The sequence below is a fragment of the Lissotriton vulgaris genome, chromosome 10, assembly GCF_964263255.1.
Source record: "Lissotriton vulgaris chromosome 10, aLisVul1.2, whole genome shotgun sequence".
Classification (NCBI taxonomy): domain Eukaryota; kingdom Metazoa; phylum Chordata; class Amphibia; order Caudata; family Salamandridae; genus Lissotriton; species Lissotriton vulgaris.
The window spans coordinates 998,453,053-998,479,051 of record NC_141698.1 but is presented as its reverse complement, the minus strand read 5'-3'; the positions used below and the strand labels follow the sequence as shown (position 1 = coordinate 998,479,051).

General features: G+C 39.7%; 1 protein-coding gene across 2 annotated transcripts in view; it reads left to right on the top strand.

Moving 5' to 3' along the window:
• The window catches only part of HDAC8 (histone deacetylase 8), a 673,568-nt gene extending 652,098 nt beyond the window's left edge, over positions 1 to 21,470 (top strand). For both annotated transcript variants that reach the window (XR_015300718.1, XM_086942007.1), the window contains exon 11: positions 20,259 to 21,470. Coding sequence is in view for 1 of the 2 variants with exons in the window: in XM_086942007.1 (XP_086798133.1) it covers positions 20,259 to 20,281 (23 nt within the window). In the remaining variant the exon portion in view is untranslated. The remainder of the gene's footprint in view (positions 1 to 20,258) is intronic.
• The last annotated feature ends 4,529 nt before the right edge of the window (positions 21,471 to 25,999 follow it).

The following is a 25,999-nucleotide window of genomic DNA, read 5'->3' as shown; positions in this document are numbered from 1 at the left end:
GAAAACGCCAGCCAAGTGTTTATGCCACAAAACTTGGAATTCTGATGGAACTGGTAAAAGCCAATACTAGCCCAATCATAATTAGTAGGCCATTGGTAAAGAGGGCATAAGAGGGACTATAGAGGAGAGAATAAGATGGTTGATAGTAGTGAGGCTAGGTACTTGAATAAAGAAAGTTAGACATGGTCCCCTCCTACCCATGCACACCAAAGAGGGGAATAAAGAAGAGATTACGTGAATCAGGAGAGTTCAGGGAAGCATCTGAGATCAAAGGTGAAGGTGTGGTTTCAGTGGTCTTTCCCATAACTAAGAGCGAAGAAGAGAGAGACTTACACAGGAAGTTCTACATAGTAATAAAATATAGTTAGTGTCTTGAAATGCATCCAGAATTTTTTTAAATAATATGCTGCTTAAATTAATACATACAAACCTACATAAATGCAGTTATTGAGAAAGAAATAATAGTCAGGAAGGACGGAATGCTTTTTTGTGATGTGGCTGCTCAAGTTAGTCAGCTTCTCCTCAAGATTCCTTCCACCTGAGGAATGATTCAACAGTGTCCAGATTGGATCTTCTTTACTTGAAAAAAGTTATCAAAAAAGTTTGATCACACTTGCACTCAAGGTAAATGTATAGCTCAGAGTTGTTGCATGCTCTAGGGTGTACCCTCCGCTGTAGAGTACCAGTATAACCAAGAATTGCGTAACTCAGTTTGAGTGACATCCCCTAGTCACAGCTTGGTCCCATGTAGGGTTGTAAGGTTCAAACAACAAAAAGTTCAATATCAATGGTACAAGATTTTCTTTATTCTTCAATCTTGTTCAATGTAATATCATGGTTTATATCTTGCATTTTCAAAATAAAGTATTATGCATCCAGCTATGTGTCCAAGAACATATTCATATCCACTGCATTTCGGCTATTCAAGCCTTCATCAGGGATATAGATTCTACAACAAAAATAGATAAATCATGCATGAGGGTACATAGAAACGATATATCTTATCAATAGTTAAAGCATAAGCATCATTGTTTAAAGCTATATATCTACAACCAATGGATAAGGATGTTCAGATAGTACCAGAGTGAAAGTGAAACGCACAGGTGATGTGAAGGCACCACAGGTATATTCGGTTCGATTATCATGGTGAAAAACAAACGATACGTCCCAAAAAAATATAATAACCAATTGTGGCAGATAGTACCAGAGTGAAGGTGAAGAGCACGGGTGATGTGAAATCCCCACAGATCTATGATATTCAATCATCGTGGTAAGAAACAAACGGTAATTCTAATTGCGATCACACGAAATAATAGCCAAGTTTGTGCCCAGATAGAAGAAAAAGTGTGTGTTCTCGATAAAGATATAATTAAACGAGTGTTTGATCTCCCGTTCGGTGCATATACGGCAATTATTAAAAGGCGGTCTAACTCTCCTATGTGTTACGAGAAGGAGAACAACTTGCATGCAATAAAACTTCAATCCTCTCTACGAAACGCCATCAATCCGAGGATAACGGCAGCCTGAAAAGTCGCGTTATCTACTCTAGTTCAGACATCAAGGTAGGACTTAACCTAAAATCTCAATAGGTGATTCAAACCAGTTCCCGGCGGCCATCTTGTAATGGGGTCACAATAAAGATCTATAATGTCAATAACTATGGGTTGTTCGCACACTAAATGTATATCAAAATGGAATTGCAACGATCTAGAATAACTAAGGGAATATCGGTGATATTCAAATTGAACGAGCGGAGATTACAGTATATGGTGAATAACGGCAGCCATTTTGAAATGGGTGATATCCCTCAACTCTAATTTGATATCCCTAAAGTATAAATATATATCATAAGAACTACATGTATCCTTATAAATGTACCTATGGTTAAACTGTGAGATAATAATTAGTGTCTAATGAAAATAGAAAATAGAAAAATAATAAACAAAAAGGCATATTAGGATGAGTTTTCAAATTGTCCAAAACAATGTGCTAAGGGATCCTACCAAGGTATGTGGAATAAGTGTATGTATAAAAAGGTATGTATTGGTGTAGACCTAATCAGGCGAAAAAAGAGAATTAGCAAGCAGTCTATAAATTCATATAGATGTTTCGGAAATCTATAAATAACAGCTGTATTCAGTCCGGTCATTCATCCCAACAGGCTTCAATGTATACATTTTTTAAACCCGAAATTTTCACGTTGTAACAGATTCTTGTTGTTGTCCACACCTTCTCTTTTTGCTACAACTTCTAAGATGGTGTATCTGAGTTGACTTATGTTGTGTGATGCCTCATTGAAATAAGCTGCAATCGTCGATTTCATCAGTTTGTTACGGATATTAGATTTGTGTTCATTCAATCTTGTTTTTATCTTCCTCTCAGTTCTCCCTACGTAGCCTTGACCGCAGGGACATTTCAGTAAATAAATGACATTCATTGTATCACATGTGGCTGATACACGTAATTTGATTTTATATCCTTTACTTGGATGTGTTATGGAATTTCCTCTGATGATACTATTGCAATGACTGCAATTATGGCAAGGTAATGTTCCATGAGATGTTTCTGTGGGGTTGTGTTCCTTGGGTTTTAGCAAGCTTCCCAAATAGGAGAACAGTGGCATTTCACTGAAGATGTTGTTAAAATCGGTTTCTTGTGATAGGATCATCCAATGCTTTTTCAGGATCTTTTTTAGTTCAGTAAGACTTTATTGAAATTTTAAGAATGATGAAGCACATAAATACATACAAAAAAGTGAAGAAGGAATTCATTAAAATACAAAGAAGCGAAAAAGACTAATCATAAGAAATACAGTCATTAATAAAATACATTGCAAGAAAAAATTTGACATTCTAAGGAGAAAATAAGGAGGGGAAGGGAGCGGGGAAAGGGAAATATACATTTCATAGCATAAATACTTACACAAGTAGAGTTACCAATACGATACAGTATTAAGGAAAGAACAACAATAGTTATAACTGTACATATGAATCTATAGGAGACCAGAAAGATTGAAAAGTAGAAGAATTACGATGAACACCTTGTAGTGACAATTGAGCACCTCTTCTTGTAAAGATAATCCAAGACCACCAAGCATGGACTTAAAGGGAAGTAACATCCTTCCAACAAAAAGTGATGGATTTTAATGCAGCCGATACCAAAAAATTAAATAATTTAGCTTCATTATCGTCAAGGGGTACACTCAACACAACAGATTTGCATATGATTAAAGTATAAGAGGGTAAATCAGAAATAGGTAGAATTTTCTGTATTACAGTCCATACTTCAGACCAAAATTTCAAAATAAGCGGACAGTCAAATAACATATGACGTAAGGAACCAGGATGCAAATTGCAATGCCAACATACATTAGATGGTAATAAATGAGCTTTAAATAAACGCAGTGGTGTCCATAAGGAATTAAATAAAATATAAGCATTAGTTTGATAAATTGATACTGGTAAACAACCAGAAATAGAAAGAGTCCATATTAATGACCAGGAATCACTTGGCAGAGATAAAGATAACTCATTGTTCCAAAAGGTGGAAATTGTATCAATATTGGAACCTAAGGATACAGTGAGCTTCTTATAAAATACAGACACCGCTTTAGGGGATAAAGACACAGTATTAACATATAGCATAAAATCAGCTGTCATTTTAGAAGGAATGCCATTTGGGAAAGAATCTAAAATAGAATTACAAAGAAATTGATATTTAGACAGATCAGTTAAAGGCAGATTAAATTTTGATTGGAGTTGAATAAATGGAATAAACGCATCATCCATGAAAACATCTCCAAGATAAAAAATACCTTTAGCAATCCATGAAGACCAAAAGGAAATATTCCTATTTAATTTTAACAAGGCACTATGCCATAAGGACAAATGTACCGTTGAAAGTAGAGGGGATTCAAAATTGGAGTCCAAATCGTTAAAAATTAATCTTGATGATTTAATTATGGAAGAAGAGTGTACAATTTTAGATACGGGAGACATGGTTAATAGGGATAATAAAGGAAAAGGTTTAACAAGGGAAGTCTCAATATGATACCAAATAGGGGGATTAAGCATAGGAGATATATTAAACCATAACGAACTCTGTTTAAGGATAAATGCCTTATGATATAGAAGAAAATCAGGTAGGGCAAAACCAATATTACATTTGGGAATTTTTAATTTTTTATAAGCAATACGGGGAGGCTTATTATTCCATAAAAATTTTGATAAAAGTTTGTCAACATCTTTATAAAATTTGAGTGGAAATTGAGTTGGGATCATTGCAAGAGAATAAAATATTTTAGGTGCAATAGTCATTTTAATAGATTCCATTCTCCCCCACCAGGAAAGATGAAGGGAGGACCATTTGGAAGTTTTTTGTTTAATATGTTCTAGAATGAAATCAGAATTTAATTTTAGGGTAGCATGAAGGGATGATGAAAATAAAATACCAAGGTATTTCAGTTTGCTCTTTTGCCAAACTATATCTGGTGAGGGTAGCATATCAGGATACACAACATATTGAGTGGAAAAAATTCAGTTTTAGTAACATTTAACTTATAACCTGACACAATAGAGTATTTAGAAATAATATCAAGCAGAAAAGGAACAGAAGAAACAGGATTACTAATAAATAATAACACATCATCAGCATACGCTAGAGTTTTTACAGTAATATCACAGACAGTAATCCCTTGAATGTTTTCGCATTTTCGAATGTAATTAAGAAATGGTTCTATACCAAGTAAAAACAAAAGAGGGGAGAGGGGACAACCCTGTCGAGTTCCTCTTAAAAGAGAAAATTGGTTAGAAATCTGACCATTAATAAATAGTCGAGCTGTGGGAGCATAGTATAAAGCAGAAATCATACGAATAAAGGAAGGCCCAAAATTAAAGGATAACAAAATTTTAAATAAAAATTGCCAATGGATTTTATCAAAAGCTTTTTCAGCATCTAATGCCATAACACCAGCAGGGTTAAGGATAGAGGAACGTTGCTCAATAACATGTAATAACGTTCTCGTATTATTAGCAGAATATCGACTTTTCATAAAACCAGATTGATCAGGGTGAATAATTGAATGAAGGATAGGGGCTAACCTGGAAGCGATGATTTTAGCATATAGTTTACAATCTTGATTGATTAAGGAAATGGGACGGTAATTAGCAACAAGGGTAGGGTCTTTATCAGGTTTGGGAAGTACAACAATTAAGGCTTCAGAAAAAGAACCTGAAATAGTACCTGATGAGGAAAAATGGGAAAACATCTGATTCAAAAAAGGTAAAAGATGATGTTGGAACTCTTTATAAAATTCTTCAGGGATACCATCAGGACCAGGGGATTTTTTCTTTGGAAGCAATTTAATGGCTGAGAGAATTTCCTCATTAGTAATGGGTAAATCTAATTTAATTTTATCAGAGGCAGAAATGTGAGGTAAATCAGAATGTTGTAAAAAGGAATCAATTAAAGAAACATCACAATAATCAGGCTTATTATATAAAGTAGAATAAAAATTCAAAAACTCATTAACAATCTCATTATGAGAAAAAGCAATTTTACCTTGAGGACATTTGATGGAGGTAATCTGAGTTTTATCTCGTTTAATACGTAAATAATTAGCCAGAAGTCTACCAGACCTGTTAGTATTAAAACAAAATTTGGCATTGGATTTAGAGAGAGAGTTGTATCCCAGCTCTAGTACTGAGAATAGCATTGAATTCATACCGCAGCTTTTGTAATTTTACTTTATATTGGAGATCACTAGACGAAATAAATAAACGCTCAAAATGAGCTATTTGTTTTTCTAGAGATTTAATATGGGAATTAAACTTCTTATTTTCATGAGCCATAATAGAAATAGTGGTACCCCTAATATAAGCTTTAAATGCATCCCATCGAGTGGTAATGGAGGTAGACCCTTCTGAATTAAAAGTAAAATATTCCTGAATAGCCTGGAGTAACTTAGGCTTATGAGTATCGTTAAGGACAATGTCAGAATTCATACGCCATCTTGACTGCTTAGAAAATGAAGATGATACATTTAATACAAAAGAAATCATAGCATGATCTGAAATGTTGATGGTACCAATGATAGGATCATTTGCAAATTGAATAAGGGAAGGGGAAAGGAAAAAATAGTCTATTCTGGAATGGGAGTTGTGTGGGTTGGAGAAAAAAGAAAACTCTTTACCAGTTGGATAGTGTAATCGCCAAATGTCAGCTAATTTAGTAGTTTGAAGAAAGGTCTTAAAGGCATGAAAAGTCTTGGACGGTCGAAATCGAGATGTAGATAATCTATCCAACAAGGGGTCTACAAAAATATTTAAATCACCACCAAAAATCAATGGAGCATTTCCCAACTTTAAAACTTCTGACGTAACAGTTGACCAAAAAACAGGATCCTCTGACGTAGGACCATAAACATTCATCAAAAAGAAAATAGAATCATGAATTTTAACTTTAGCTATAATATATCTTCCATCAGAGTCTGAGATCTTATGCAAGACCTGACAATGCAACCTTTTGGCAAAGAAAATAGCGACCCCATTCTTTTTACCTGCAGCAGGTGAAGAAACAATAGAGTCCACCCACTTTTTGTTCATATAACTTAAAACTTTATCATCAACATGAGTCTCTTGGACAAAACAGATGTCAGCCTTAGAATTACCTAAATAATCTAAAATTTTTAAACGTTTCACTGGATGTCGTAAACCTTTCACATTAAGAGAAACAATTTTTATATTAGGAATGTTAGCCATTAGGATATAAGAGAAGAAAAAGACAGGAATAGGAACAAGAAGAAGGTAGGATAAGACAGGTTAATAGAGTAACTCTGATCGAAAGATAGGAAAGGGAGAAACAAAAAAGAGAGAGTAAGGTACGAACATGCCACATAAATAAAGACAAGGAAACGCACACCCGTTCCTCAAGCATGGCCAGTTACCGTTGGAGCCCATGAAGAAATTTAGTAATAGACCTGTCACAAGAAGCCAGCGAGATTAAGTCAAGAATTAGGGTCTTGTGTATCCATTGATGGAGGAGCCTGCTGTTCAAGGAAAAGACGAAGATCTTCAGGACGCTGAAAAGATTTAGAGACATTGTCTTTCCAGACTCGCATTGTAGAAGGATCAAATAGTCCATATTTGAAACCAAGGCTCCTCAGTTGCGGACGAAGAGATGAAAATTCTTTACGAATAGCCACAGTTTCTTTAGCAAAATCCTGATGGATGAAGATTTTGGTTCCATTCACCACCAAAGATGGTATTTCACGAACAGCTTTCCGAATAAGGACCAGGTGATGATGGCGCAGGACCTTAAATATCATCTGCCTTGGCTTTGAATGACGAGGATTACGATGTGACGGAACTCTATGAGCTTTATCAATTTCAAATTTTTCTGCAAACTTGATATTCAGGAGACCAGGCAGAAGAGATTCAAGATAAAGGCGACAATTGGTCCCTTCAATTTCTTCAGGCAAATTAAAGATGCGCAAATTGTATTGCCTATTGCGATTTTCTAAGTCCAACAGCTGAGTATGCATTGGCATAATTCTAGTCATTAAAGGTGTGAAAGCATCCAATTTATTCTTATTATCTTGGATTTTAATGGTATTGTCTGACACCTTCATGGACATAGAAGCCATATCTTTACGAACATTTTTAACCTCTGAAGCAATGGAGTCAGTATTCAAACGCAAGGCTTTAATTTCCTCCAAAATCAAAGACAAAGAAGGTTCTGAGGATTCCACCACTTTAGATTTTGTGGGAGGAGGAGAAACCTGCTGCTTCCTTTTATTAGCGGAAGGATTTTTTGAATCCATTTTGAGGTGAAAAAATATGTCTGAATATGAAGAAAAATAGATTGAAACAAATAACCTCAAAATATGAGGAAAAGTATTGTAAATATGGACAATTGTGTCAAATAACACTGAAAAAACCCAGGTGCAGCAGCTAAACAGAACTATAGGCGGAGCTAGGCCCAAGCCAGTCTCTTTCTTAAATGACACTCCGCCCCCAGGCTCACATTCTCGGCAGTACCTCGATGAGAAGCATGGAGCAGAAGTCTGTGAGGTGAGGAAAAATACATCCGTCGTCCAAAATGCTCAGAAACGAACTCACAGGTAGGTGGAGGCTTCAGGAGGCAAGCGCCGGTATTTTCGCTGCGTTCTTGACGGTAAATCGTCGTTAATTAGGGCTAAAAGCTCCGGGAATCACGGAGCTCCGGTGGCGGCGGCCATCTTGGTTAACTCGCTCGCGCGTCTCTTTCAGGATCTTTTTGAACACTTTGCTTTTAGAAGAATATTTTGACACCACCACTACTCTCGTGTTATCCTTCTTCACGGTTTTCGTTAGTAATTCTCTCCTGCTTTTTAATGTACAACGTGTTCAAGCATCTTTCAGAACCTCTGGTGGGTAACCTCTTTCTTTAAATCTGTTTTCCATTTCAGTTAATCTGATTTCTGCTTGGTCTGGTGATGAAACTATTCTTTTCACACATATCATTTGAGAATATGGGAGATGCTTCTTTAAGGACTCTTGGTGAAAACTGTTATGGTGAAGTAAATTATTTCGGTCTGTGGGTTTCCGGTGAATGTCTGTTTTAAATGAACTGCCCATTCTGTGAATTGCTACATCCAAAAAAGTAATCCCGTTTTCATGAATTTCAGATGTGAACTGGATTCTTTCATTTCTTGAGTTCAATTCTAAGATGGCATTTATGAGTGTTTCTTCTGATCCAGTCCATATTATAAACATGTCATCTATATATCTCAATATGAGTTTCGCCTGTGATATCCATGGTTCCTGAGTTAGGATATATTGTTCTTCAAATTGTTCCATGTAAAGATTCGCATACACAGTAGCTGCCGAATTGCCCATCGCAGTACCTGTCTGTTGTAGGTAGTATTGATTCTTCCATTTAAAATAACTGTTGAAGAGTGTGAAATGTAACAATTCCATTAAAAAGATTTTGAAATCCAAGTCTAAATCCGTATCCAGTAGTGCATGTTCAATCGCTTCTATTCCCTCGTGGTGAGGTATTGAAGTGTATAAGGATTTAACATCCATGAGTATGAGGAGATTTGCAACATTACTGATCAAAGAGCCGATACATTTGCATTTACAACTGAGGAAGCCACTCGCATCTACTCTTTAATCCATGAGGATATTACGGAAACCACATCACACAAGAACAGAGAACAAAGCATAAGACAATTGATTTACCTTTCAAAAAGGGCGATTAATCAGAAATTGCACGCAAGCACTTTAGTGAAATACCACCGCGCGCTTCGAGGACTAAGGATTGCACTGAAACCGTCACTATGTCAAAATTCTTTGAAGTTTAAAGAAAAGTGGTTCGCAATCCTAAACAAGTGCTCGTTAGACCTCATCCTTCTGATAATCGAGGAGTTATCGAACATTTTAGAAGATCTACAGAAGGAAATCACGACTCTAACCAATGAAATAACGAAAAATACACCACCGGAAGATTGGACAAAAATACTGGAAGATATCAATATCCAACTCAACAAACACACACAAGAGATCAACGATAGGAAAATTCGGAAACTACGCAGAGACACCATGTATTATAAACTTGGGGAGTTGTGTACCTGGGTAGAGGCATACGCCTGCCGTAGACAACAAAAACCTTATACTCAAAGCACTGACACAAGGTCCACGGATAGTGACCAATCAACTAGACCAAGAACTACTGGTAGACCCAGACAACCTCAATCCATGGGATTGGAGCAACAACCTAAAACTTTCGGACAGTAACAGACAACTGAACATCAAAAAAGCGGACAGTCTTCTTTTTTAGAAATGGGCCAACAGGAGACAGAAGACCCAGGAGAAGCAAAGGCAAAGGAAAAGGACGTGCGAATACTCGGAGCGTAGCCGCAGAGAAGAAGGACAAAACGAAGAAAAATTTGAATTAAACAACTTAGTTATCAACATCTCAGACCATGATCTAGATAGGATCTTTATGGAAACATTACAAAAGGGGATGACCTTTGTCCCGACAACTGAGACGGATAAATTGGAGCTGGAAATGAGTTTTTATAAATTAATGAAGAAATTAAGTTTAAGACATTTTTTCACTAACATTGTCACAGAGAGAAGTGACATGAAAGAAGACCAGCTTCTAGGTCTATCACCACACAGTACCTATACGGCACCATTGTCTCACAAAACATTGGACACCTTTGAAAATTAGGTAAGAATGGAATTATCCAAATTAAATTTCTCTAAAGAAGCAAGTTCCCATAACCTGACTCAAAACAAACTGAGGCTCTATAGAAAATAGCTCGGAATCCAAATATCATTTGCCTAAAGGCGGATAAAGGAGGTGCGATAGTTATAATGAACACCTCACATTATGAAAGAGAAGTTGAACGACATGTAACGGATACAAGCGTGTACCTACCCTTGGATGGTAATCCGACAGAGCAATTTTCAAAACATCTTGAAACAATCATTATCAAAGCATACAACAATGGAGTCATCTATGAGAAAACAAAGAGATTTTTAATCACAAGTCATCCTAAGAGCCCGGTGATTCATATGTTACCTAAAATACACAAAGATCCTAAGAATCCGCCATTTCGACCAATTGTGTCAACTATAGGAAGCATTCATCAACCAATAGGACAACTACTAGATAAACATCTACAACCTAGTGTGATGAGGATGAAGACATTTGTGAAGGACACGACCCACTTCTTAGAGATATTAGAGCAAATTCAAATAACTAGTGACAAACACATCATTCTTTGCAGCATGGCTTTTAAATCCTTATACCCTTCAATACCTCACCACGAGGGAATAGAAGCGATTGAACATGCACTACTGAATACGGATTTAGACTTGGATTTCAAAATCTTTTTAATGGAATTGTTACATTTCACACTCTTCAACAGTTATTTTAAATGGAAGAATCAATACTACCTACAACAGACAGGTACTGCGATGGGCAATTCGGCAGCTCCTGTGTATGCGAATCTTTACATGGAGCAATTTGAAGAACAATATATCCTAACTCAGGAACTATGGATATTACAGGCGAAACTCATATTGAGATATATAGATGACATGTTTATAATATGGACTGGATCAGAAGAAACACTCATAAATGCCATCTTAGAATTGAACTCAAGAGATGAAAGAATCCAGTTCACATCTGAAATTCATGAAAACAGGATTACTTTTTTGGATGTAGCAATTCACAGAATGGGCAGTTCATTTAAAACAGACATTCACCGGAAACCCACAGACCGAAATAATTTACTTCACCATAACAGTTTTCACCAAGAGTCCTTAAAGAAGCATCTCCCATATTCTCAAATGATATGTGTGAAAAGAATAGTTTCATCACCAGAACAAGCAGAAATCAGATTAACTGAAATGGAAAACAGATTTAAAGAAAGAGGTTACCGACCAGAGGTTCTGAAAGATGCTTGAACACGTTGTACATTAAAAAGCAGGAGAGAATTACTAACGAAAACCGTGAAGAAGGATAACACGAGAGTAGTGGTGGTGTCAAAAAATTCTACTAAAAGCAAAGTGTTCAAAAAGATCCTGAAAAAACATTGGATGATACTATCACAAGAAACTGATTTTAATAACATCTTCAGTGAAATGCCACTGTTCGCCTATCAAAGGGCCAAAAATTTGGGAAGCTTGCTAAAACCCAAGGAACACAACCCCACAGAAACATCTCATGGAACATTACCTTGCCATAATTGCAGTCATTGCAATAGTATCATCAGAGGAAATTCCAGAACACATCCAAGTAAAAGATATAAAAAAAGGATATAAAAATCAAATTACGTGTATCAGCCACATGTGATACAATGTATGTCATTTAATTACTGAAATGTCCCTGCGGTCAAGGCTATATAAGGAAAACTGAGAGGAAGATAAAAACAAGATTGAATGAACACAAATCTAATATCCGTAACAAACTGATGAAATCGAGGATTGCAGCTCATTTCAATGAGGCATCACACAACATAAGTCAACTCAGATACACCATCTTAGAAGTTGTAGCAAAAAGAGAAGGTGTGGACAACAACAAGAATTTGTTACAACGTGAACATTTCTGGATTTACAAACTGGATACATTGAAGCCTGTTGGAATGAATGACCGGACTGAATACAGCTGTTATTTATAGATTTCCGAAATATCTATATGAATTTATAGACTGCTTGCTAATTATCTTTTTTCGCCTGATTATGTCTACACCAATGCATACCTTTTTATACATACACTTATTCCACATACCTTGGTAGGATCCGTTAACGCATTGTTTTGGACAATTTCAAAACTTATACTAATTTGCCTTTTTGTTTATTATTTTTCTATTTTTTATTTTCATTAGACACTAATTATTATCTCACAGTTGAACCATAGGTACATTTATAAGGATACATGTAGTTCTTAGTATATATATCTTTATACTTTAGGGATATCGCATTAGAGCTGAGGGATATCGCCCGTTTCAAGATGGCCGCCGTTATTCACCGTATACTGTAATCTCCGCTCGTTCAATTTGAATATCACCGATATTCCCTTAGTTATTCTAGTTCGTTGCAATTCCATTTTGATATACATTTAGTGTGCGAACAACCCGTAGTTATTGACATTATATATCTTCATTGTGACCCCATTACAAGAAGGTCGCTGGGAACTGGTTTGAATCACCTATTGAGATTTTAGGTTAAGTCCTACCTTGATGTCTGAACTAGAATAGATAACGCGACTTTTCAGGCTGCCGGTACCCTCGGATTAACGGCGTTTCGTAGAGAGGATTGAAGTTTTCCTGCATGTAAGTTGTTCTCCTTCTCGTAACACATAGGAGAGTTAGACCGCCTTTTAATAATTGCCGTACACGCACCGAACGGGAGATCGAACACTCGTTTAATTATATCTTTATCGAGAACACACATTCTTCAATCTGGGCACACACTTGGCTATTATTTCGTGTGATCGCAATTAAACTTACCGTTTATTTCTTACCACTACGATTGAATAACATAGATCTGTGGGGATTTCACATCACCCGTGCTCTTCACCTTCACTCTGGTACTATCTGCCACACTTTATTATTATATTTTTTTGGGACGTATCGTTTATTTTTCACCATGATACTCGAACAGAATATACCTGTGGTGACTTAACATCACCTGTGCTTTTCACTTTCACTCTGGTACTATCTGAACATCCTTATCCATTGGTTGTAGATATATAGCTTGAAACAATGATGCTTATGCTTTTGCTTTAACTATTGATAAGATATATTGTTTCTATGTACCCTCATGCATGATTTATCTATTTTGGTTGTAGAATCTATATCCCTGATGAAGGCTTGAATAGCCGAGATGCATTGTATATGAATATGTTCTTGGACACATAGCTGGATGCATAATACTTTATTTTGAAAATGCAAGATATAAACCATGATATTACATTGAACAAGATTGAAGAATAAAGAAAATCTTGGACCATTGATATTGAACCTTTTGTTGTTTGAACCTTACAACCCTACCTGGGACCAAGCTGTGACTAGGGGACGTCACTCAAACTGAGTCACGCAATTCTTGGATCTTCTTTACTTGACCAGCTGTTCTGATCCTGTGTATGTCTGTAAGACAGGCTTCAGAAACTCCCCCTATTTTTCTTTATGTCAACATTATAATCATTTCTATTTTATTGTGGCCTTCTCCAAAAATATGTCATGTTATTGTGGTGAGTACTGCGAGTGGAATGCTGAAAAAATATCTAAAGTAAAATTGTGTGAGTGTTTTAAGATATCCCTTGCAGTAGACCGTTGTCTACGTTTGTGTATCAAAGAGGATACCCACACAGAAGAACAATCTTTATAGACAAACCACTTTTTATACTAATCTGTATTTTGTCACTTCTCAGTAAATTTATTCGTAATTGATGAAATTGCCCGAAGATAAATATTATTGTGACCGGTTGCTGTTCTGTGGTATGTTTGTGCTAATGTGGCATAACACACTTGAGAGGTGGGGCTCCAAAACGGGAAGAACTGGAGTCAAGACTAGAGGTGCTACCCTCAGACTTTGCAAGTATGTATAGTGGATCATACATTAAAAGTGTTTTGACAGCCATTTTATTTGTACCAGAACTGAGGTAAAGTAATGTGGGGCAGCATCGGGCTACAAAATCCCCAGTTATTCTTTAGCTGGGGTCACTCATGAATGAATAAGATAAGATGTTTGTGCCTGGTCAACAACAGGAACAGCAGAGTCTGGCTTCATTTTGGACTGAAGGATCCTCTTCAAAACATTCTGCCTAACTCATAATGCCTTCTATGGCGCAGGCTCTGAGGGTATCAAGGCAATTCTTCATCGCTATGTTCCAACTAGACAGCTCACTTCTGTAGATAAGAATCTGTTAATTGTACCAAGGTTTAACAAGATGACTGACCTGTCTCATGGTCAGCGTGTTGGACTGGCGGGGAGTGGACCAAAGGTCTGGAGAGAGGTCTGTTGACGGAGCTAGGCGATTAGTTAGTGATGTTGGGAGGAGCGGTGGTAGAGACTCTTACAGAGGTGGTTTGTGGGCTGGGTGGGCAGGTTCAATTTATGTCGCAGGTGGGTGGAGGTGTATCAGGCTCGCAGTTGGAGTGGAGAGCTGAAGGGGAGGAGATCAGAGGTGCAGGGATGATGGTTCTTCTTGTACGGTCAGGAGCCGTGCAAGGGGGGATGGGATGAACTGTGTTGGGAGCCGAAGGGTGGCTGATTGGAGGGTGTCTGGGGGCGCTAGTCGGGCTGGTCAGATGGTCGTCAGGTGTAAGGATGACTATTCTGTTGGTACGGCCAGGAGCCGTGCGAAGGGGGATAGGATGATCTGTGTTGGGAGCCAAAGGGTGACTGGTTGGAGGGTGTCAAGGGGCGCTAGTAGGGCTAGTCGGAGGGTCGACGGGGTAAGTGGTAGATACTCTGTTAGACTGGCTCACATGGTTGCTGAAGTTTGAGAAAAAGCTTGCAAATTTGTTAAGGTTCATGGATGAGGCTTGGATTAGGACAATGCCGCTTTTGTAGAGGGTGATTGTGAGGTCAGCTCGTAGGGTTGCGGAGGGTGCTATTGTAAGCTTAGTACCGTGAGGGAAGTTGCTGGTTGCAGGTACGTTGAGGAGGTGCACAAAGGTATTGCGCCAGTAGGGGGTTCTTCTGGAGTAGAAGATTGGGTCATTGATGACTGTGCCGTTGTCTGTGCTGTAACGTAGGTCAGAGATTAATGTCTCGGGGTGACTCTTCAGGGTGGAATGCTTGAAGGTCTTTGCGCCAGCTTTGGAGAGTTTGGGAGGATAGACCAGAGTAAGAGGGAAATTCCCAGTATCATTTAGGCTGGGCACAGCCATGTTGGCTAGTGTGGGAACTATAGGATCGAAACCGGTCAGTTATGTAGTTTCCTGTTGCCTGATTGTAAGGGTAGATGTCCATGCATGCTAACGGTGCTCAGAAAAGGCCATGTGTGGGGTAGGGCTGCAGTGGAGAGCTGAGTGGTTAGTCCAGTCGCAGGCCTTGGTCCTGGGTGGTGATAATGCGGACGGGGGTAGTAGACGTCGGAGCTCTCCGGACCACAGGGGGTGCTGGGATCCTGTTCCAGAACAGTGCAGCATAGGCAATGGGGAGGCGGGTTTATGGGGCTTTGGGGTCAAGTTGTGGTTTCAGCAATTGGCTGGGCTTGGGAAGCTGTTGGTGTGTTGGCAGTGTGTGGATTATGCCATTTTAAGGTCAGGCATAGGGAGGCCATTGCAATGTCCACATAGTGCTGCCGTCTTGGGGTCAGGCAGCAAGCCGGTTGCTGGGATCGTTTGATTAGTCTGGGGTGTGAGTCATATTCCCATATGCCTTGGATTAGACAGAGCGCTAGTCCAGTGTGCAGCAGCAGTAATGCGGGAGAGCAGACGTCTGGTGAGGCGCCGCCATTTTAGGTCCAGGCAGCCATCAGACACTTGCTTTAGTGTCATCATAAACCCCTAAACAGCCAAACTGTGGAAAGCGCTGGCAGGGGGGAAGCGCTCGTGGGGGGTAGGCCGCCTAGATACGCTCCACTGGGCTCCAGGCAGGATTTAGAGATTTAGGGATTCACGAAATGGCGGGCGCTGCCATTTTGAGTCCAGGCAGCCCCAGCAGCAATCGGTTTAAAGAGATTTACAAACTTTAAGTCATCCACCTTAGTTAGGATATCGGACGCGCTGGCGGCGTTGGGGGGGTGCCACGAGACACAGGCTCCCAGCGGGGCTCCACCAGGTTCCAGGTAAGGGATTTATAGGGCGGGGGCAGGGTCTGTCGGAAGCGCACAGCTACTGCCCCATCCAGGATCGCCTCCTCGTCGGCCTCTCCTCAGAGCCGGAGGCAGGTCCCGCGGTCCTCGGGTGCCAGACAGAACTTTTAACGCTCCGGCAAAGGCTGAGCAAGAATGGCAGGCAGCACCCCAGTCACCGCGGTGCTCTCTGGTCTGCAGGGACAGGCAGTCGCGGTCGCTGGCTCGTCGTGTTGTGGAAGAGGTGTCGGGATCAGTCCTAGGCTCGCCGAGATGGGGGACGTCCCTCGGCAGCAAGCCAGATTTCAAGGATCCGGCGTCAGGGCAGAGCGAGAGGGCAAGCAGCACCCCAGCCACCGCAGTGCCGTGCCCCGCTGTGCTCTCCGGCCGCGGGCTCGCCATAGTGTGAAGAAGAGCAGCCAGCACCCCAGCCATCGCGGCAGTCGCCCAGCAGGTAGTTGATGGGCTCCCCGGTCCATTCGTGCAAGCAAGTAGGTGGGCCTGGGTCGGGAGCGAGCAGATGGTCGGAAGGAGCGGTTTGTACGGGGATAACTACCAGAAGGTAATCCCCAAACTGATAGAGTAGCTATGTGGGCAGGTCACAGTTGACTTGTGTTCATTATGTTCCACACAGGTTTTTTGGTTCTGCAGAAAACGTTTTCAACAGGAGTAAGAATCTAGTAGATACTAACTTTTGTAAGCAGCCTTGAGTTATTAGACAGAATCGTGTCACCATGACAATTTCTACATAACATAGAAGATTGTGTGCACCAAGTACTAACCTATGTACATGTGCTTGTTTTGCTTGAGAAGATAGGCTATCTGTTAAGTTTTCACCACAGTATGCTGTAAGGTAGGTTGCATGGTAGTACGATGTATAGCACCTTCAGCTCTTAGTTATTTTTAGCAAATAGTGCCTTTTTTGACAACTGTTGCATAGAGTGTTCTTAATAGATCCTTTTTAATATTCTATTTCTCATAAAAGTTTCACCGTTTGCAAACACTATGGTATAGAGTAAACGTTCTCCATAGAGTAAGCACTGTTTAGAGTACCCAATTCTTGCTGAAATCAACTTTATTTCTCAATTTAGGTTTGCTGAGTGTCAGGGGTTTGAGGCTTTTTTGTAGTAGGTCATTTGATTTGGAACTAACATTCACTATATTAAGGAACTTGGCTTTTAGCAACTGTGAACAGTTGTATACCGATTGAAGGCCGTACTCAATTAGGGTTTCCTATATATCCGTGGTCGATTGTTAATGTGAACTACGTTAGCTGTAAAGTGTATGATTTAGGGTCATTGTAGTTCATAATGCTTGCTTTCTACACCTAAGGTAGTTATATCTCTGATGGCAGTAATTATGTGTGATATTCTCCGTTTTTTGCACTTACTGTCAGACCTCTAATGCCATAGTAATTACCGACCAATATGCGGGAAAACAAAGCTTGGATCAAGTCATGAGTGATCTCATCAGTGATAACATAATACGTGTCATGAGTGATGTCATATGTGAGCTCATAAACAGTGCACAGCGGGGGTGCAAGCTACAGTTTGTGCTGCTGTTAGAAATGGAGTTTCTGGTTGTGCAAGGGTATGCACCTAAGCCAGGCAGAACCCACCACTCCAGTCAGGGAAAGTCAGTTACACACCAAAGATAAACTGTGCTCACCCTCTGGTAGCTTGGCGCAGAGCAGGCAGGCTTATTATTAGAGGCAATGTGTAAAAAGTTTGTGCAACACAATGAATACACCACAAAAAAGACTCCACACTGGTTATATACAAATATATAGTATATTATATATAAATGCAGGCCGAAAAGACATGAATCATAATTACTGTGCATATTATGCAATTACGGAAATAGTACTCATTATCCTGACCATGCAAGAATTAAAACGACTTACCTAACATCAGGACATGAAATTCAGCAATTTGTTTAGAGAAAACACATTAATCACCATATCTCACCATAATATCATAAATACTTTGCCAGTTAGGTCCCCCAAATGCAGATAACGCAGAAGTATTTCCCAAGGTATGCAACTTTAAGGTAGCACATTAGATGTAGGTAAAACATTACATAGATATTCCTTAGAATGCATTTGCTATTATGGGCAATTGTGGGGAAAGAGCCCCTGTAATCACACCAATCCCCATGGGCACATAAGATGCAGAGCACCTGCTCTCCTATACCATCTTATACGATAATTATGGTAAAACGATGAGCTCCTTTGGAAACAATTGTGGGTATGCAATGGAGGCCACAGGAGCCCCTGTACACCTACTATCTATAATGCATAATGTACAGGCTACCAAAATGTAACAACTCCCCTGGGGTAATTGGGACTCTGCAGAGAATCAGCCCCATAATGGGAAGTCAAAGGTCAAGTGCCCCACAGCACAGTTGCCCACAGGTATGTTTTCCAAATTGCGGGTGGTAGAGAGCAAGTATACACCATAGAGTCTTGCTGGAAGACCTCTCTGGGATCCTCGCGTTCAGATCCCCAAAGGCATATAGTGTCATAACTTTTACTTAAACAGCACCATGCCCGTAGAGCTACCTCGGGCCTACCTTAGGGGTGACCTGTATGTAATAAAATGGGGGATAAAGAATTGGCAAGTAATTTAAATGCCATGTCTAAGTGACAGTAAACGTCGCACGCAGGTGCTGCAGTGGCAGACCTGAGACACGTTTGAAAGGTTACATCAGTGGGTGGCACATGCAGTGTTGCAGGCCCACTAGTAGCATTTCATTTGCAGGCCCTGGGTATATGGGATACCGCTTTACAAGGTAAATTAAATAGGCCAAACAAGTTTAAACCAATCATCCTTGAAAGGGCTGGGTCCGCAGTGTATGTCCCAGTACTTCCAATGGTACAAACCTGTAAGGTCACTGAGATCAACCAATCAAGGGCTTATAGTGATCCCAAGAATTAAAAAAGCCCGCTGGGGAGGCAGAAGTTTCTCCTTGGGAGCAGCAAAAGCCTGGAACGCCCTGCCAGCAGACATCAGACAGATACCAGATCTGATGTCCTTTCGGAAGGTACTGAAAACTTGGCTATTCAGGCAATAAGCAGGCTAGCTTTTCGGTAATGGTTTCGGGAGTGGTCAACCAGCGCCAGGACACCATGTGGTAACAGTGCGCTCTATAAATGTTCAAAATAAATAAATAAATAATGCCATGTTTTAGAGGAGAGACACTTTAGCACGGTTTAGCAGTGCCCATAGTCCTAACGTCAACAGAAAGGTCAGAAAATTAGGTGGAGGAAAGTAAAAAGTGTGGGGATAATCCTGTAGAAAGGGCCAGGGCCAACAGCTGCTAACTATAATTGGTGAATTTCTGTGGCTTATTTTAGTTCAAAACGTTAATGTCGTCATTGACAATTTCATCTTACTATAACATTACTTTAACCTTTGTTTTTTTTTCCTGATGAATATGAACTTATACTATTCTTCTGAATCCAAATAACTGACTAACCTATCCACCTCTCAAATTACTTTCATATTTCACTATACTAATTCAACACTAATCCTTTATGGTTTCCGGGATAGTGTGCTACTCGCCGAAAAAGCGCTTCCAACGCCTCATCAGGGGTAGTAAGCGATATATGAATGCAATTACTATATATATATATATATATATATATATATATATATATATATATATATATATATATATATATATATATGTATATATATGTATATATATATATATATATATATGTATATATATATGTATATATGTATATGTGTGTGTGTGTATATATATATGTGTATATATATGTGTATATATAAATGTATATATGTATATATGTATATATATATATGTGTATATATATTTATGTATATACATACATATGTGTGTATGTATTTATTTATTTATATAATCAAGAGGTCTTGGATAAATTAAACAAGTCCGGTTGTAATTCTGTTTTTCCTGCTTTTCTCTTTTGTTTACAGGGAACCTGAAGCATGTGGTTTAACTGACAAGGAAGGATTATATTCCCACACCACCGAGAAGCTCAGTCCTGTAATGAAGGCCGCCTGTTTATGTGAGAGTCTCCTGGAATTTGTGGCTGCAGGGGAAAATTTGGAAGAAATTACTTCAGAACGTTTCCAAAACAATACAAGTTGCAGCGGCAAGGCTCGCATGGAAGGAAGCCGAGCGCCTGCCGCGGATCGAATTTCCAATTTAGAAAGCAAGAAAAAAGGGTTTTAACTGTTAGAACAATTTCTGATTGCCTATTTTCTTTTTTTACTAAAGGAAGGGAAATGGTTTTATTTTATACAAATATATTTCATCTTTCAGACAAAGGGAGTTCGGGATTTGGGACGAATATAGGATGCAATGTAAAACAAAATTGAGAGAAACTGAAGTGCATCTTTTCGAACAAGCCTTGTAACTGGAAAAAATCTGCACCAGATGTCTGAGCGAGAAGTGTCTTAATTTAGATTTTTAATGCACGCTTTTAAGCAGACCACCAAGTACATCGGATACTTTTGATCCACGAGGTGGCCTCCAAAAGTTTCAGAGTAGCCCGAAGCGCAGTACTGTTGCCCGGTACTACGCAGGTAGGCTTGAAAGCACACGCCTTCCCTGCGGAAGAGACATGTTCACATTTTAGATGACCGCATCTTTACTGGATTCAACAGGTAGAGACAAGGCTAGCCTAAGCGGTTCGCAGGGATTTTTAATCTAGAGGAATGAGTTACCCTGTGTATTACTATGGCAGTAATACCTATGTGGTGTTTTACCAAGGAGAAAGCTCACAGCACAGCCTCACTAATCCTAGGACAATTAAAGGAGACAGGAAATGAACTGGGGACACAGGGGAGGCTGTTTGTGAGTCTGAAACCGGGATAGAAGCACAGAACAGGCCCTTGCCAGAACACACAGGACATTTACTGCCAGTAATCCAGGTCATTTTATCATCAGAAAAGAAAAATGCCGCTGAGATAACCCAGCTTTCTGAGCCAATACTTACTGGTCGATAAAAAATGTAAATGCAGATGCTGGGTTGGGAAGCAAACGACCTGATGTTTTTAAACTATTCTTTCTCAATACAATTTTGAACTCCAATGTATGCACACTGTGTAGTACTCTGTTGTCTTCGAAGTTTTTATTTGCTTGAAATACGTTCACTTTTCTAAAATAAAATGGATTTTTAATAATTTTGGATGTTCTTTATGTTGCAGCACTGATGAATCGCTAAGACTATTTCCCCCCGTAGCACATGGTGTTTGTTAGATTCATTCTGAGGACAGCAAGGTGACTGATTTCAGGAGTACCTTTCCATCTTCAGTTGAAGGCATAATCTACAAGCGTTACTTTTTGACTGCTTGTTTTTTATCTTTACTATCGCACTTTCGCTCAAAGTACTTTACAACCTGCAAAACAGAAAACTGAATTCAACATGATGAAGCACATGAGTAAAACATAGTGATCGAAATCATTTTTGGGGAAGTGTAAAAAAAAATCAAGTTTATGGAGTGGGAAATAACTATTAGACTAGGTTGTGGTTCTACAAGTATAGTGGTTTAAAGGAGATGGCATTATAGGTTGTGGCTTGTGAACTGCTAGCAGTTGTGATTGACTCACAACTCTACCTACAAGGTTCAGAGTGATGTTCTGATGGACAGAGCTATACCTTATTTATCCGATTATTTAATCAATATTTTTTATTTCTTTAGATTTTTGTAAAGCGCTCCATACCACTTCGTAGTAGCCTCTGAGAGAGTTTGGTAGTGGTCCAAGAATAAGGCCATATAAAATAATCCTGAAGATGTTCAGTCAGCCAGCCTGCTGGTGAGTCAATATGGCAGCTGACAAGCACACACATTCTTGAAACGGTGTAAAAGTCATGTACGAGCCAACATTCATAGCCTGGTCCAGAAAGGGCAAATACTGGTTAAAGTAATGACCCCAAAGGATAGCGTGTAAGCATAAGACTCATTAATCAGGTAATGTTTTAATCTTCTCTGGCCCAAGTGAACAGTTCTCTCCACATCCCAATCCAACCAACAGTGTGTGCAAATAGGAGTCCGGTTATTGGAGGTTTATGCAATTGTTGAGGTACATGATACCAGTGTTGTGTAAAGCTTTGTATGTCTACGTAAGAAGTTAGAAAAGTGCTTGTTTGTAGATTGGGAGTCATTGGAGCTCTTTGAAGTGTTTAGTGATGTGTCCACAGGGTGTGAGGTTGAGGGTGAGCCTGGCCGCCGAGTTTTCTACGATCTGAATTCTTCTGTTAAGCTGAGTGTTTATTCTGCCATAGAGTGCGTTGCCCTATTCCATTTGCTGGTGATGAGGGTTGGGTAATTGTTCTGTTAGTGTTGTTGGGGACCCATTTGAAGATCTTCTTGAGCATTTTGAGTTTGCGGAAGTAGGAGACGGAGACTACTTTCACTTGGCCGGTCATAAGTTACAGTTCTTCAATAAGATATGCATTGAAGATTCCGAAAGAGCTGGTCAGCTTATCCTACCAAAAACAATAAAATGCTTATCCTTTTATTGTTTTTGCACAGCAAAATTCAGCTCACCTAGAGAATTTTGTGAGAATATACACAACAAACACAACACCCAAACAAAATATCCTGAAAAGGCTGCTTAAAAAGCCACTCAGCAAGCCAGTTCATGAGGTAAGCTGATCACCTGCGCCATCAGGTAGTTCTTTTGTTCTGCGGATTTCTTTCCTTCTCTTTACTAGCAAAATCAGATTCAGGCTCCAGATACGGCCATCTTCGGTTCTCATAGCCCCATTGAAGAATTTAACCAATTTAAATGGCTTACGAAATTTTGAGCCAGGTTTATGACCAACAGGCGCTCGTATGAGTACAACACTCTTCACTTTAACATTTGTACATTCTACCTGTAGGAAATCACCATCTTTTGTATAATGTCCTCCAGAGTTTTGCTCTATCTGTTTTGCTGCCTTTATTATAACTGTGTGCACCTTACCCTAATTACCTGAAGTAAAGTGCCTGTGCTTCCCCTTTAAATATGGTCGAATTGGCATTCTCCTAGTTGGTATTTTTAACTTGCCTTTAAGTACCTCTATATAGTACAAACTGTCCTCAAAGGTATGTGAACTGAATGCTTCTAGGGGACGGCAGCACCTATTGTGCCATCCACTATAATGGTGATTGATTAAACATGCATTTAGGCCTACCACTGTAGTCTGACTATAACAGTGTAAAACATACACAGTGACCTGTCTAAATAAACCGCTTTTGACAAGTAAAACCTCTCTTAATTATTAGTAAGTCAACCCTATATAAGCCTTGCATCCCACAAGCTAGTGCTTATGGTATTTAATAGTATAGTGAAACATGTAGAAAATTAATATTACCATGTCCCTACAGTGACAAGCCCCTAAAAATATTTTCACTGTGGCAGGCCTAGTTGTCCTACGTAGGAAACCAGACTCTAGATTAAAGTACTAATACTGTGTTTCATCCATATATTTCACTCCATACCCTTAACCACCACTCCTGCCACTCCTATAACACTTGGCGAAATTACTTCTACTTCCTACACTTCTTCATACTCTTTTAATATTCGGACTGTCTTTTAAATTCACAATGTAGTCCTTGTTTGCACATCTAAAATACGGTAAACAGCGTTTACCACGATTCTTTTTCCCCGCAGGGAATCACAACACGGTCGTTACCACGACTGCGTTGTGATTCTGCATACAATTACTCCGCAAGTCGGAACAACGACTTGCGGAGGAGGGTGAGGGGGGGAGGGTGGAAAGGGAAAATCCAACACCTTTCCTAGTGTCCGCAAAGACTGGAGTTGGAATAGTAAATTATACTATTCCAACTTCCAGCGCCCCCCCTCCGCAAGTCGTTGTTCCGACTTGCGGAGTAATGGTATGCGAAATCACAACGTGGTCGTGGTAATGACAGTGTTGTGATTCCCTGCGGGGGGAAAAAAAGCGGGATGTCATCATATATTCCTAAAATCGTGCCATGTAAATATATTTATTTGCTTAGTTTTTCAACTCTCTCGTGCCTGTCTTAACCCCTTCGCCACGGGGCTAAATCCCCCGCGGCGCGTGGGGAGGGGCGCTGCGCGCGGCGTTGCGGTGCTTGTGATGAGCTCGGCTCATCACGCTGCACGGTGGCGCTGTGCTCATGACGGGCTGAACTCGTCATGACCACGCCCGTTTAATGGAACGCCCAGCACAGCAGGGGAATGATCCCACTTGGGCCTTTCGCGGCAGTTATGACGAGCTGAGCTCGTCATGAGCACAGCACCACTGTGCCTCATGACGAGATGAGCTCGTCATGAACACCAATGTGGTCAAGATGTTTGAACTCGAGTAATTCCATTACTTGCCTTGTGGATTTCTTCTGCACATGGTAATTTTTTTTGTAATAATAATCGCCTCAACCATATCTGGTTCGTCTTTCAGCGTAGTTCTTCTCTTTCTTTGTTGTTGCTGTACTTTAGAATACATTGATTCCTGATCCTCACCGTGTGTTGGGACCAAATGTACAAGTTTAAGCTAACTTCCTTTAAGCAATAGTGAAATCTTTAACAGACTTTCCATCTTTTTGACCACACACCAAAGTAATTGTTCTTAGGTACGTTTGATACTTTAGTATAATAGTGTGTATCTAACTTTTTAATGCAAATATCAAATGCTCATGTTCAGTCAATTGAGGTAGATTATCAAATACCTCATGACCATCTAATGTACGCAATACATGGATAAATATTTTTCTCTGCTGGTAGATTAGTACTGCACACACCAACGTGTAATGGGTTAAACAGTTTTCTATTTGGACCTTTCTCTGGTCGTAGGCAAAAAACAGAAGAGTGTTACATTCTAAATTTCAAATGGTGAGAGATAAGTTAGTAACTACAACGAATCACAAAAATTATCAAAACGAATTAGACAAGAGGAATAACATTTTAAAAACTTTACAGGTTTCACCTGTAAAAGAAAAGTTGAATCATGATGAAGAAATAGAGTAGCTTCAATATAAAAAGTTGTGGTTTATCATACTACATACAGAGAAAACTTAGGGCCTGAGTTAAGGTTTGGTGGTGGGTACTCCATCCTCCTAGGTGGTGGAGGATATTACCTCTACCGCCCTGATGGACTATTGTCTACCAGATTTAGAGATGACTGCGGGCCCAGCAGTCATCTCTGTACATTGACAGGAACCACCCTCATGGCCGTTCCTTTCATTATTGTATTTCTCTCACTCGGGTCTTCTGGGGGGGTGACAGACAGAAAAAACGACATTACACCATTGAGGCTAAATAGGACATGCATTTTAATATCCCCCCTCTGCAATCTCTACTACATCGGGCTGTCGTAGGAAGCTTTCCAAAGATGGAGCTAACGGGAGCTCCATCAACAGGACACATAAGGTCTGCTAATCCCTAAATGAACTGGGCACTCTCTGCCCAAAGACAAGTTCAGGAGGACATCAATATGTTAATAGATCTCGCTTCCGATTTCCGATCAAGGAGCCAATTCCACATCTGGTCCCTCTGAGTCTCAAAATTTCCAGGGCGCATGGGCGACACTGTAGTAGATCAAGGCCTTAAAAGAAGTCATGCCGCTTATTTATGGACTTATTTATCTGGTTTCTTCTGTCACACCCTAAGGCACCAAGGATCCACATGGGCTTCTAGTCGATTCAAATTGAGCTAATCCATCCTTGTTGGTGCCTGAGCCTCT